Genomic DNA, 11,490 nt, shown 5'->3' on the forward strand with positions numbered 1-11,490 from the left:
GTCTTTTTACATTTTCGTGATACCTAAGCATAAAAAGTTGATTAACTTTTGCACGAAGTAAAACTGTTTGGTATGCAGTACAATACGCCGGCCGACTGAGTGTAGAGATACATGTTGTTGGCAGCAAAGCTTAGCCGGTTCCACGCCAAAACGTTTATTAAGTCAGTGCGCGTACAAATACTTGTGACTCGTGTGAGTGCGCTGGGAGATGGCGTGTGAGAGAGTGGTGTGGGGTAGCAAGTGGCATGGGCGAGTTTCTATTACGTTTACGAGCATTTGCGGCGTGTCGAACCGGTTGTCGCGTACGCGTCCCTAATGTACAATAGTGAGTACGTGAGCGCCTTCAAGCCATAGCTGGGCAGTGGGGCAGAGCGGGCGTTTGCCGCACGTCTTGTCAGACCGGTTTCTTATTTTCATTTTATTTCACTTTACTTACATATTTGTATAACACATTTTTTCTGCTTATATGTATAGCCTATACAATAGCGATGGCAACTGCTGCTGCTGCTGCGAGCTGCCTTTATAATGCTAGTTCTTCTTTTTTGTTTGCTCCAACTGGTTTTTGTTATTTTTCCTTTACTCAGATTCCAGAGTGGTCGAGTTTTTATGTATGTTTGTGTGTGTGTGTCCGTACAGGTTTATTGTCAATGCAATGTTTTCGGTGTCGCAGGTCGCATACAAACAGCAAACTAGAATTTGCATTACTGGTTTTCTTTCAATGGCGGCAGAGTTGCATTGACGTTGGCGCCATTATTTGTAGTTAACGGGTTTGCGGCTAAGCAGCTTTATAATGGACGGTCGTTTTTGAAGATCAGTTTGAGAATATGTGTCAAGAATGGGAGCAATGAGAAAAGATATTATTAAAAAACTAATATTAATATTTGTAGGCACATAAAAAAACAAAAAAAAATTATAAACATTTTAAATTTGTTTTTCAACTTTTGTTGAATATTTTCAATGAACACAACGAAATATTAAGCCTCTTTTCGTTCCACTAGCACACTCATTGTTCAGCCACTCACCCATTTTTGTGCTTTTCTGCGTTCCTGTAGAACTTCTGGTATTCCCTTCTCATCAAAAGTTGACTAAACTCATCTAGCAACATTGAGCATTCTACAAGTACACTGTCCCATGTCTTCACACAACAACTACACGACATTGTCAGCCCCATTCACCAGCCGTTGAACAGCAGGCAGTCTACAACATAGCAGTGAATTTTGGGGTCGCTGTTGCAGTGTTGAGTCGTCACAACGTCACGAAAATACGCGCGCGCATTTATACATACAAACATACATACATACGTACATACAATACACTAGTACATTCATACAAGAGTATACAAAAAATGAATGCAAATACTACAAACCCGATAAAGCCTCTTTGAAAGGTAGGTAGTAGCCTGTTTAGGATGGGTATATTGGCTGGTTTGGGAGGCTTGCGAGGCTTGCGGCGCGAATGGAATTCATTACCACTACTACGGTAATAGCAACAGCAGAAGTGACGTATGCGCGCATACGTTTTATGCTGGATTTTGTTGTTGATTTGTAGCTGAATGAGTACGATTTGCTCTTAGTATATTTACTAGGTACTTGTTTTCGGTATGTAGGCATAGAAACCCATGTACATACATACATATTTTTTTAATATAATATACATATACATACATTATATGTATATTAGTTTGCTAATTTCAAATCAGCTTGATTTTTCTGGTCTACAACCAGCTTGGCCAGAAAGACTGCGGTTAATATTTATGCGTCAAGATTGCTGGAGGCGTCTTATGAAAATAAGAAGAAAAGAATTAATGAAAATTTACATCCCTAGAAGTATGCGCAAAAATTTGTTTACGCCTTCAATAGGATCTATGGAAGTATTTATAGAAAATCTACGTAGGCCTAGTAATTTTAACCATTGATACTAGCCGTAAAGCGACAGTCAAGGATTTCATTGGTTCAAACACCTTTTGCAAAAAAATATACGTGCGCACACATATACTTTCTAGTCACGGCAAAAAACTGCATTTGGAAGCTTTCCATTTATTTGTGCTTTAACAATTTAACACTCGGCACTTCGTTTGCATTAGTTTATTTAGTTTTAATCTGAAAAATCACCATATTACCAAGCCATTCAGAGTAAAGTAACTGCTTTTTAGTGGCACCACCTTCAGTACTCAATTCGTCTTGCTTCTATGCCGTGTTAGAGATGGCATACAACTGTTTCTAGGCGTTCTTAGCCATCATTTTAGTAAAGACAGAGTAATTCATCTAGCATTTGGAATTTGCACTATCGATTTTATTGACTTCTATAGCGACAATAACAGCCGTGATGGGCTAGAAATTACGTTTATGTTTAGATGTTTACAAAATGGATCTCTTTTGGCTTGAACAAAGTTAAGGGGGAAGTCTACTGTGAATTTTTCAAAAAATCGATTTTTTTTTTTATTAGCTTAAAAAATACTTTGAACCCTCTTAAATAAGGTACAATATGTGTTACAGCTGGCTAAATTTTTCTTCGTTGAAATTTCGACCTTTTCCCGAAGCGCTCCAAAGCGCGTACCTGCTATACTGAAACTTTAAACGCATTTTTCTCGAAACTAAGTTTTTGTATACAGTGTACACGATATCTCGAGTTCTGATAAATGAATCAGCTTAAAAATTTAATTATATATTCTCTGTAATAGTGTCTCTCGTCTGACATGGGATTTTTTTGATATCGTTATTTGTTAAATTGTTATAAACAATAGTAACATCAATTTTAGGTAAAAAAAAAGAAAAAAATTTCAAGAATTTTTTTTTCAACGCCAAAATTTTTTATCGACATAATCCTACGTCAGACGAGAGTCAATACTATGTACAGTATCGGACGAAACATTTGCAACTAAAATGTGGGCAATGAAAACTTTCGATTGCTCAGCCGTTATTTGTTTGGAACCTGTTAATTTCACTTTATTTGTAATAAAAGATGTTGATTTACGTAAATAAAACAAATTTATTCAAATTCAACAGTTCATATCTTAAATTTAAAAATCAAATGTGTCGCAACACCTGTATCTAATAAGACAAAACAATTGCAACTAAAGGAAATCAGTAAACTATTTTTATTAAACTTAGTATTTCGTGGCAAAACCATTGCTCTGAATAACGGCTCTGCATCGTCTCGGAATTGAAGCTATCAAATTGTCAACTATCGTTTGTGGTATATTTCTCCATGCCTCCAGGACTCTTTGGAAAAATTGGTCAGTATTTGCCACATTAGTCCGATCAATTTTCTTTTTTACTTTTTCCCATAGGTTTTCTATGGGGTTAAGATCTGGGGATTGTGGGGGCCACTCCATTACGTCCACTTTATTCCTCTGGAACCATGATTTCAGGACCTTCGCCGTATGCTTCGGGTCATTATCCTGGTGGAAGACCCACTTCAAGGGCATTTTCCACTCAGCATGTGGCAGCATTACCGATTCCATAATGTCCCTGTAAACGTACTGGTCCATTATGCCCATAATATGATGGAGTGGTCCCAAACCAGCAGCAGAAAAGCATCCCCAGACCATAATGTAAGCACTATGCTTAACAGTCTTTACACAGTATGATTTTTGAAGACGCTTGTTACGTGGGCGTCGAACGTAGGATACGCCATCACTTCCGACCAAATTAAATTTGGATTCGTCGCTGAAAAGAACAGCTTTCCACTTGCTTAATGGCCAATCTATGTGATCCCTTGCGAACTGCAATCGTTTTTGTTGGTTACGCTTACTAATAAGAGGCTTCTTTGCTGGTCGGTAAGTCCGTAAATCAGCTTCAGCCAGGCGACGACTGGCAGTTTTTGAGCTGATTGGTAACCCAAGCTCCTTTACCAATTGGGGGGCACTTCTAAATGGATATTTTTTTACCTCTCTCGCTATCAGTTTGTCAGTTCTTTCATCCGTTTTTCTTGGTCGGCCTCCTCGATGCACCACCGCGATAGTTTTGTTTTTTATAAAGTTCGCAATAATTCGAGAAATTGATTACTTATGAATATTATATTTTATGGATATATGTATCTTTCTGGGTCATTCCTTTGTTATATTCATCTACAACACGCGCGCGTAATACTTCACCGAACTTATTTCGAGCCATTACTTCATTTAACTCAACTTTACAAAAAAGATTGTGTTATCGCCACAAATTCTGCACAAAACTGATGTTCACAAATTGACACGATTAAACTAAACTCAGAACAGTTAGAAAACAAAACCAAGCTCAAGCATTTTTACCGTTATATAGCTAAGCTCACAAGGTTGCAATTGTTTTGTCGCTCATAGTTGCAAGATAATTTAATTTTTTTTTAAATACAGCTACAAAAAGGAAAGGATCTTGAAAGATTTTTTGGAAAATATTACTCAGATGCTCTAGTATCCATAGCGTGAAATTGAATTGCAATTGAGTGAAGAATGACATTATGACAAAAAATAAATTGAAGGCTACATTGCAGTTGTAAATGTTTTGTCCGATACTGTATATGATAACAATATTTTGTTTTTTTGTTTTAGATCACCGAAACGTAAGATTTCATGTACACCGTTTAGGCACCTAAGAAAAGCGGATCTGCGCTTGCAGAAGTGCCACAGCGGCCATTTTGAATATTTTGACTTAAAATTTTTTTTTCAAAAACTTAAATATATAATAAAGATAAGAGTTTAAATAGATTTTATGTACGAGCAATATTTTGTTAGAAATAAAATCCGGAAAATAAGCCTGTTTTTTCCCTTGTCACAGTAGACTTCCCCCTTAAGGAGGTTATAAAAATCGTCCATCGGAAATCGAATAATCAGACGAACGGTGATGGAATATCGCATAGAAGCTGCAACTCAACCCTATTAAACTACTTTTTGTTATGTGAGATCGACATGAAAGAGAACTGCACATAATGAGTCTCTACGAAGCCCTTTCTAATCCCAGAGTTTGCTTTCACAAACTTTGCCAAGGTTTGTTTTCTCCATGCAATGCGTAGATCTGTATTGTAATGGCGTCTGGGCCACTATATGTAAATTGACTTTGTCGCAATGACGAAGAGACCGTAATTCTTGGTCTCAACTAAATTAAATATGACTCAAGGCTCTGTGCATTTTTAGACTATCGGACCACTGTTGTGTATTTTTCTTTTCGCATTGCTTGTTTAGCCGTGTATTGTATACGTAAACTTCTTTCAAATCTTTTCACTTTAAATTGTAGACGTTTTATGTTTACATTTGTTCATTTTGTTTAGAAATCAGCAACGAATGCTCGTTTCGGAGTGAAACAATAAATTCTTGTTGAAATTAACATTAAAACGGATTGTTTTGTAAACTGAAGATCCCCACAGAGAAATTCACAGTCCCCCCCTATTCGTATTCGACTCTTTTCCGTGTGGCATTAATACGTTTTTCTGCTATATATGTACATGTGTACACAGTTAGCTATTTTTGTAACTCATTGAGCACGAAAATTAAATTGAAGTCAATTATTCTTCCCGCTGGTGCTGATGTTTATGCGTACCAAAATAACTACATATGTATGTACATAAGGTTGTATGTATAGACGGACGTTTCTACAGGATTTGTTTACAATAATCAACATAAAACTTGTGCTTTTACACATGCATACATACACATATCCATGCGTATTGTAAGTAATTTATTAAAAGGTGTCTACATATGTACATACATATGTAATATCTTACACTGCTTTTGCTATCGGTGTGAAGCCATTCAACTCCCAACTATTAGGAATTTTAGCTTTAGCTTATTAGAAATTTCTGGTAGTAAATATAATGTAAGTATACAGAAGAGGGAGGAGTCAGTGATCTTATAATATTTTCTCTAATGAAATTTTAGTTCTTCAACTTGAAGTTTACACGGGAAATTGGTTTTTCAATTTCCAACACTTTTATATTCTTATAAATTAACCACCAACTTGTATACAATTTTTATTCCAAGACGAGAAATAATTTTTTGCTCAATTTGCACAGTCGAGCACAGTTTGGACAAGCAACGACATCTGAAAAGTGAAACCCCCTATCAAATAGCTTGCAGCCCACTTGACATATGTAAATTCATGCGATTTTCGACAAATTGTACGTATGCGCAAATTGAAAGACAAAACTTGAACGTCATTCCCACGGCAGTCGGTTCTACGTAACCGGAACGACCCGGATTTACATATATCCGGCCAAGGACTGTCAATTCAACAGTGTTTCCCGTATAGGTATAGGGAATGTTTATGCTGCTACAACAACAAAACTTGATTCTCTAAACGCAACGATTTTGAAGGGCTCCTCTATTTTAAGTTGCTGTTTTTCGAATCTCTGCATTCTAAATCGAATTAAGCTATTGGTTGATGTTGTGAAGCATTTCAGAGCTTGTGACTACATGGCTGGCGCTTTTTGTGTGTTAACTATACATTTTGGTCACATCATGACGCACAGTATATTTTTTTAAGTAAATGTTAAAGTAATGAAATAAATTTGATTTGTTGTATTGCTGTTGTATGTTGTATATACGTATCATTTAGTAGCCGCACTGGTACAAGTTGAATGAAAAAAGAGAATTGGGTGAATAGTTAAATCAAGTAGGCCTAAACAGCATTTTAAATCGTTTAAAAAAAATTTCAGTGTCAAAAGCACCGCAGGTCTCTGAGTTGTCGGAATAAAAGGAATTGTCTAAATCTTACACGGAATTGAGGTAAATAAGCATAAAATGCGGAAGCAACTGTATGTTTTTGGTTCCTAAACTGAATCGGAATGCAGAAAAAACCTGATGAAAATTTTCGAATCGAAAAAAGGTTAAATTTCAAAATTTAATAGCCCATATCCAATGCATGCCCGCGTTCGAGTTGTACCAGACAAGCGCCAAAGTTTACCACTTACTCTATGTTGTCACATTCTTTGCTTAAATATTTTTTTTAATTTACTGATTTTATTAATTTTAACTTATAAATAATTTATTGTATTTAGTTGTTTTTTTTTTTTAATTTTTATTTTTTATTTTTATTCTTTTCAATTTCGCCATACTTTTTGACTAACGCTTCACACAACACACGCCACAGGTTCACCTACATACGCATTTCTAGGAAAAGTATATTTTCATTATTTTTGCGTGTGCATGTGTGTGTGCGTGTAAGCTGGTTAAGTGTGTGCGCGGAATTTGAAAATATCTAAGACTAAATACTAGCGCTACGTCAAGCATTTATGTCTGATTCGATTCGAATTTTATAGTTTATGTGCCGCCCATGCCACATCCGGTTGTGCCGTTAGGCAATTCGACGTCACCAGCTTTGTCGTCATCACAACAACAACAGCAACAACATTCACAACAAATAGCACTACAACAACAACAACTACCACCTCAATCTCTAGCACCACACCAGTCAATAGCACCACCACCTCTGCCACAATTACCAACAACCGCCTGTTCAGTCACTCAATTAGCACAAAGTCCGATGGCTAATCTCATGTCTATTACAGAGACATTACCACCGGGTAGTCCACGGAATGGACCCAGCCCACCGGGACCACCGCCGCCGCGCACAGCATCACGCGGCAGCCAACATTCACCGAATAGTTCGGGTGAGTAGTGTCCCAGTGCTAAGCGAAAGTAAAAAGAAATGAAAACAAAACACTATTGGACTTAGTAGATAACTATAACATTTTTTTTCATATATGTAATTAGCAAAATTTTAGCAGCATACTGATGTAAAATATCGACGCAGAAACCACTTGCTAAACCGATCGAGCGAAGTATCGACTGCCTTATGGACTGTCCATGTGCCAGCAATGTATTTGTACACAGTCGATCATTCGATCGATCAATTTTCCATTTTTTCAATTAGTATTCTGCAGTTTTTGTGCAACGTCTGCTTAGAACTGTTAGCTCTTAATTCATAACTACTCCATTCGTTATGGGCACTCATATTTACACGTTCGCACACACTCAGTTGCACACACATACATATACTAACACCTCTTCATTCTTATAAATTTTCATTCACTACTTACTACAATTTCCATTACTTGCACGTCCACTAAACGTTTTTTTTTTCTTTTTATTTCTGTTTATTTCAGCCGGTTCATCGTCCGGACGACGCTCTTCAGGATCGCGTCACGTTTCGAGCACTACAGTTACCAGCTCCGAAGTGCAATCGAGTCCAGCGAATACACCACAAGTTGGTCCGGGTAGTGGCAACAATGTTGGAGGAGGCGGTGGCAACGGCAACGGTGCAGGATCAGTAAGTGTAAGTAGTGGTAGTGGCGGTAATTCTGGTGGAAATAATGGTCCACTACCACCTGGCGGAAATGTTGCCGATGGAAATGTTGGCGGCAGCAGTAACGGCGGTGGTCCTGGTGGAAATAACAGCAATGGTCAAGCCTCTGGCGGCATGAATTCAGCAAACGGAACATCAGTTGGTGGTACGCCAGCATCAAATGCGGCAGCAGTCGCCCAAAATGCCACACTTAAGTGCACGTTATGCCAGGAAAGGTTAGAGGATACACACTTCGTGCAGTGCCCGTCGGTTAATCATCATAAATTCTGCTTCCCCTGCAGTCGAGAGAGCATCAAGCGTCAAAATGTAGGCATACAATAATACTTAAAAGATAAAATTAGCATATGAACTAATTGTTACCTAATTTACAGGGTCTCGGTAACGAGGTATACTGTCCAAGTGGCGATCGCTGTCCATTAGCAAATTCGACGATTCCATGGGCCTTTATGCAAGGTGAAATTACCACTATACTGGGTGAAGAGGTAAAGGTGAAGAAAGAGCGTGAATCTTAATGTCCATTTTATTGTAAAAAGCTGCGACGTGCTTTGGAGAATTTTTAAACCATAACACTTAACTGGAAAGCTAGGAAAAAAACGTTTTTTGAGTCATATTGTATTGAAATTGGAAGAGCAGTTGTAAACTCACAAAGTGTAGAAGTTTGAAGCAAAAGTACAGAAATAAGCATAAGTAGAAGTTTAATAGACGTGCAGACGTTTTTCGATGCTATTGAACGAAAGTCGAAACAGCAAAACCAGTTAAAGCAGCCATAACTGTGGTCAGTAAAGTTCTAAAAGCCAGTAAATTGAATGTAAAGTTAGTGAATGCTTGGCTAAGAATTTTTAGCAAGTGATAAATTTTTGGTGAGGGATAAAAACAAAAATATTTCGAGTGAGTGTGAACTTAAGTTGTTTCCGGAATAAGAACGCGCTCCACACTGGCTTAGAATTGGAAACTTTTAACTGGCTGCTTAGCATTTTGGACACAACCACATTTTAGTGGTAACGAAAAAGTTTTATTGGACTGTTTATGCTATGCGGTGAGGCACACAGTTCGGACCACTTTGAGCACCCTGCTTTTGTGCTGGTCCCCCATGCAGCAGGAGAGCAGATTTTGAACTTTCTTGGCAGTTGCTGTGGTTAACAGAACGCAGCAACATTAGCAAATACATATAAACTACATATATAATACAATATTAAATAACAAAATTTTAATTGAAGATTTTCATGTATAACAAAGGCAGTTAATAAAACGAAAAATATGGCAAAACACTAAAGGGTATAAAAAAATAACATTTTTGTAGGCATAAAGTAGCCGAAACCAGTGCACCACAAAGCACTTTCAAAAAAAAAAAAAACAACAAAAAAACAGTAAAACACAGAAGTTAAATTAAGTTTGAACGTTTATTAGATTTTTTTTGTTTTCCTAGCAAAATTGAAATAATTTAAATTTTCGAAATAAGTGCTTTTAATTTTTTATGCTCTCAAACCACTTCATTTGCGAGATGAAAACTGCTCGTTTTTTCAACAAAATATGTAGTTATGTGGGAATAAGTTTAAAATACTTCTTAAAAAAAATCTTTTGAAATAAAAGTTTACGCTAAATTATATAAATCAAAAATTAAATTTAATAACATCGGCTTAATATTAAGTGTACATAATATCTAATTTGTAAGATATCAAAGAACTTTTCGTTGAAATTTGTATTTGTAGTAACTACAAAAAATAATGCAATTGTATTTGATTTGCATGTCTTTAGTTGTAGAGTTGTTTTATAACTTATAATTTCTCTTTATACTAAATATAATTTAAAATTAGCTATAAACTAGTTGTAAATTCAGTTATATTTTTATTTAAAACTATATACAGTTAAAAAAATAGTTTTTGCCAACTATTTTGGCATTTATGTTACGCGTTGTTGTATTTGTAAATTGTAGTGATTTATGTACATGTAGTTTGGTAAAAAAACAAAAACAATTCAAAAAAATTAAAAAAAAAAATCCAAAAAAAGTTGAATTAAAAACATAAAACGTACTAACGTTTGACGAGAAGAGCAAAATACTAGCATTAATTGTTGAGCGTTCATAACGCCATACCAGTTTTGACGTGCATGCATATGAATGTATTGTAATGCATATACAACATAAATACATACAAACATATATTCAAATTTGAATTGCAACCATCCGTAATTTCTTTGCGTTTAAAAAATAGTCACTGAGTTGTAAATTTTACTGAAAAATGGAAAAGAAAGTACAGTGGAAAAGTTAATGAGAAACAATTTTTAACGCGAATTCCAATTCTAAAACTTAAAACAAATTAATTTTTAAAAACTTGATTAGAAAAAAGATTAAATAAAAACATTAATTTGTAAATTTTCAACGCCAACCAAGTTGCGGCATGCAAAAATATCGTAGTTTGTAGTGGAAATAAGCAGTAGTTATTTAAATACAAATTGCAACAACAACTAAACAATCCTAACTAATATATAATACACACTAGACTTACAATGCGCATTATAATTAAATACATAAATGTATATCATAAATCCAACAATATTGGAAAAAAACACTTTGTAAACTTACCATGTAAGAATATAAAATATTTCAACGTGAATAATAAAATATTGGAAAACATTTGAAATAATTTAGTGGATATGTGAAAAAACACGACTTTGGCAAATTTGTATTCATTTAATAAATCAGTGGTGAAACAGGTGTGGATTAAGTAGGGCAAAGGCAGCGAATAAGCCCTGTTGGACGTGTAGCAACAATCTTAAATTATAGAAGATTGCATGGTTTGCAAAATAGTTAGAACTCTATGGTGATTTTAAAAAGCAATTTTTAAATAGAAATGGATCATAGGAGATGAAATCACAAAGCAATTGCAAGTATGAACTGCTGGATTTGATTGATTTTTTTGGGAAATGATCACAACCCGTTATTGTGTGGTTGTTGCTGACAGAGCATAAAACCCTACGGTCCCTACACGTTTTGGGGAATGCTACTGTGGGGAAAGCCATTTCTTTGCCGGTTATAAATCCAATTCACTCCGACAACGTTGTTGTGGCAATCGTGTCTTTCTCCTTACAGGATTTACCATACAATCGAAGCTATGTACTGTAAATTGTACTGCAAAATAAACAAGTGGTTAGCATTAGCAAGTGGTTTTCAGTAAAATTTTTGTCTTCCTTAAATTATTCTGCACATTTCGTGTAG

General features: G+C 35.8%; 1 protein-coding gene across 6 annotated transcripts in view; it reads left to right on the forward strand.

Annotated features, from left to right (window-relative positions):
- The window catches only part of LOC128858994 (probable E3 ubiquitin-protein ligase IRF2BPL), a 41,704-nt gene extending 30,989 nt beyond the window's left edge, over positions 1 to 10,715 (forward strand). For 5 of the 6 annotated variants that reach the window (XM_054095635.1, XM_054095637.1, XM_054095638.1 and 2 more), the window contains exons 3-5: positions 7,231 to 7,581; positions 8,077 to 8,582; positions 8,648 to 10,715. In XM_054095635.1, the coding sequence (XP_053951610.1) occupies positions 7,231 to 7,581; positions 8,077 to 8,582; positions 8,648 to 8,788 (998 nt within the window). In that variant the 3' untranslated portion in view covers positions 8,789 to 10,715. The remainder of the gene's footprint in view (positions 1 to 7,230; positions 7,582 to 8,076; positions 8,583 to 8,647) is intronic. The other variant, XM_054095640.1, reaches the window with a different exon arrangement.
- Positions 10,716 to 11,490: the final 775 nt, after the last annotated feature.

This window comes from Anastrepha ludens, chromosome 3 (assembly GCF_028408465.1).
Source record: "Anastrepha ludens isolate Willacy chromosome 3, idAnaLude1.1, whole genome shotgun sequence".
Classification (NCBI taxonomy): Eukaryota; Metazoa; Arthropoda; class Insecta; order Diptera; family Tephritidae; genus Anastrepha; species Anastrepha ludens.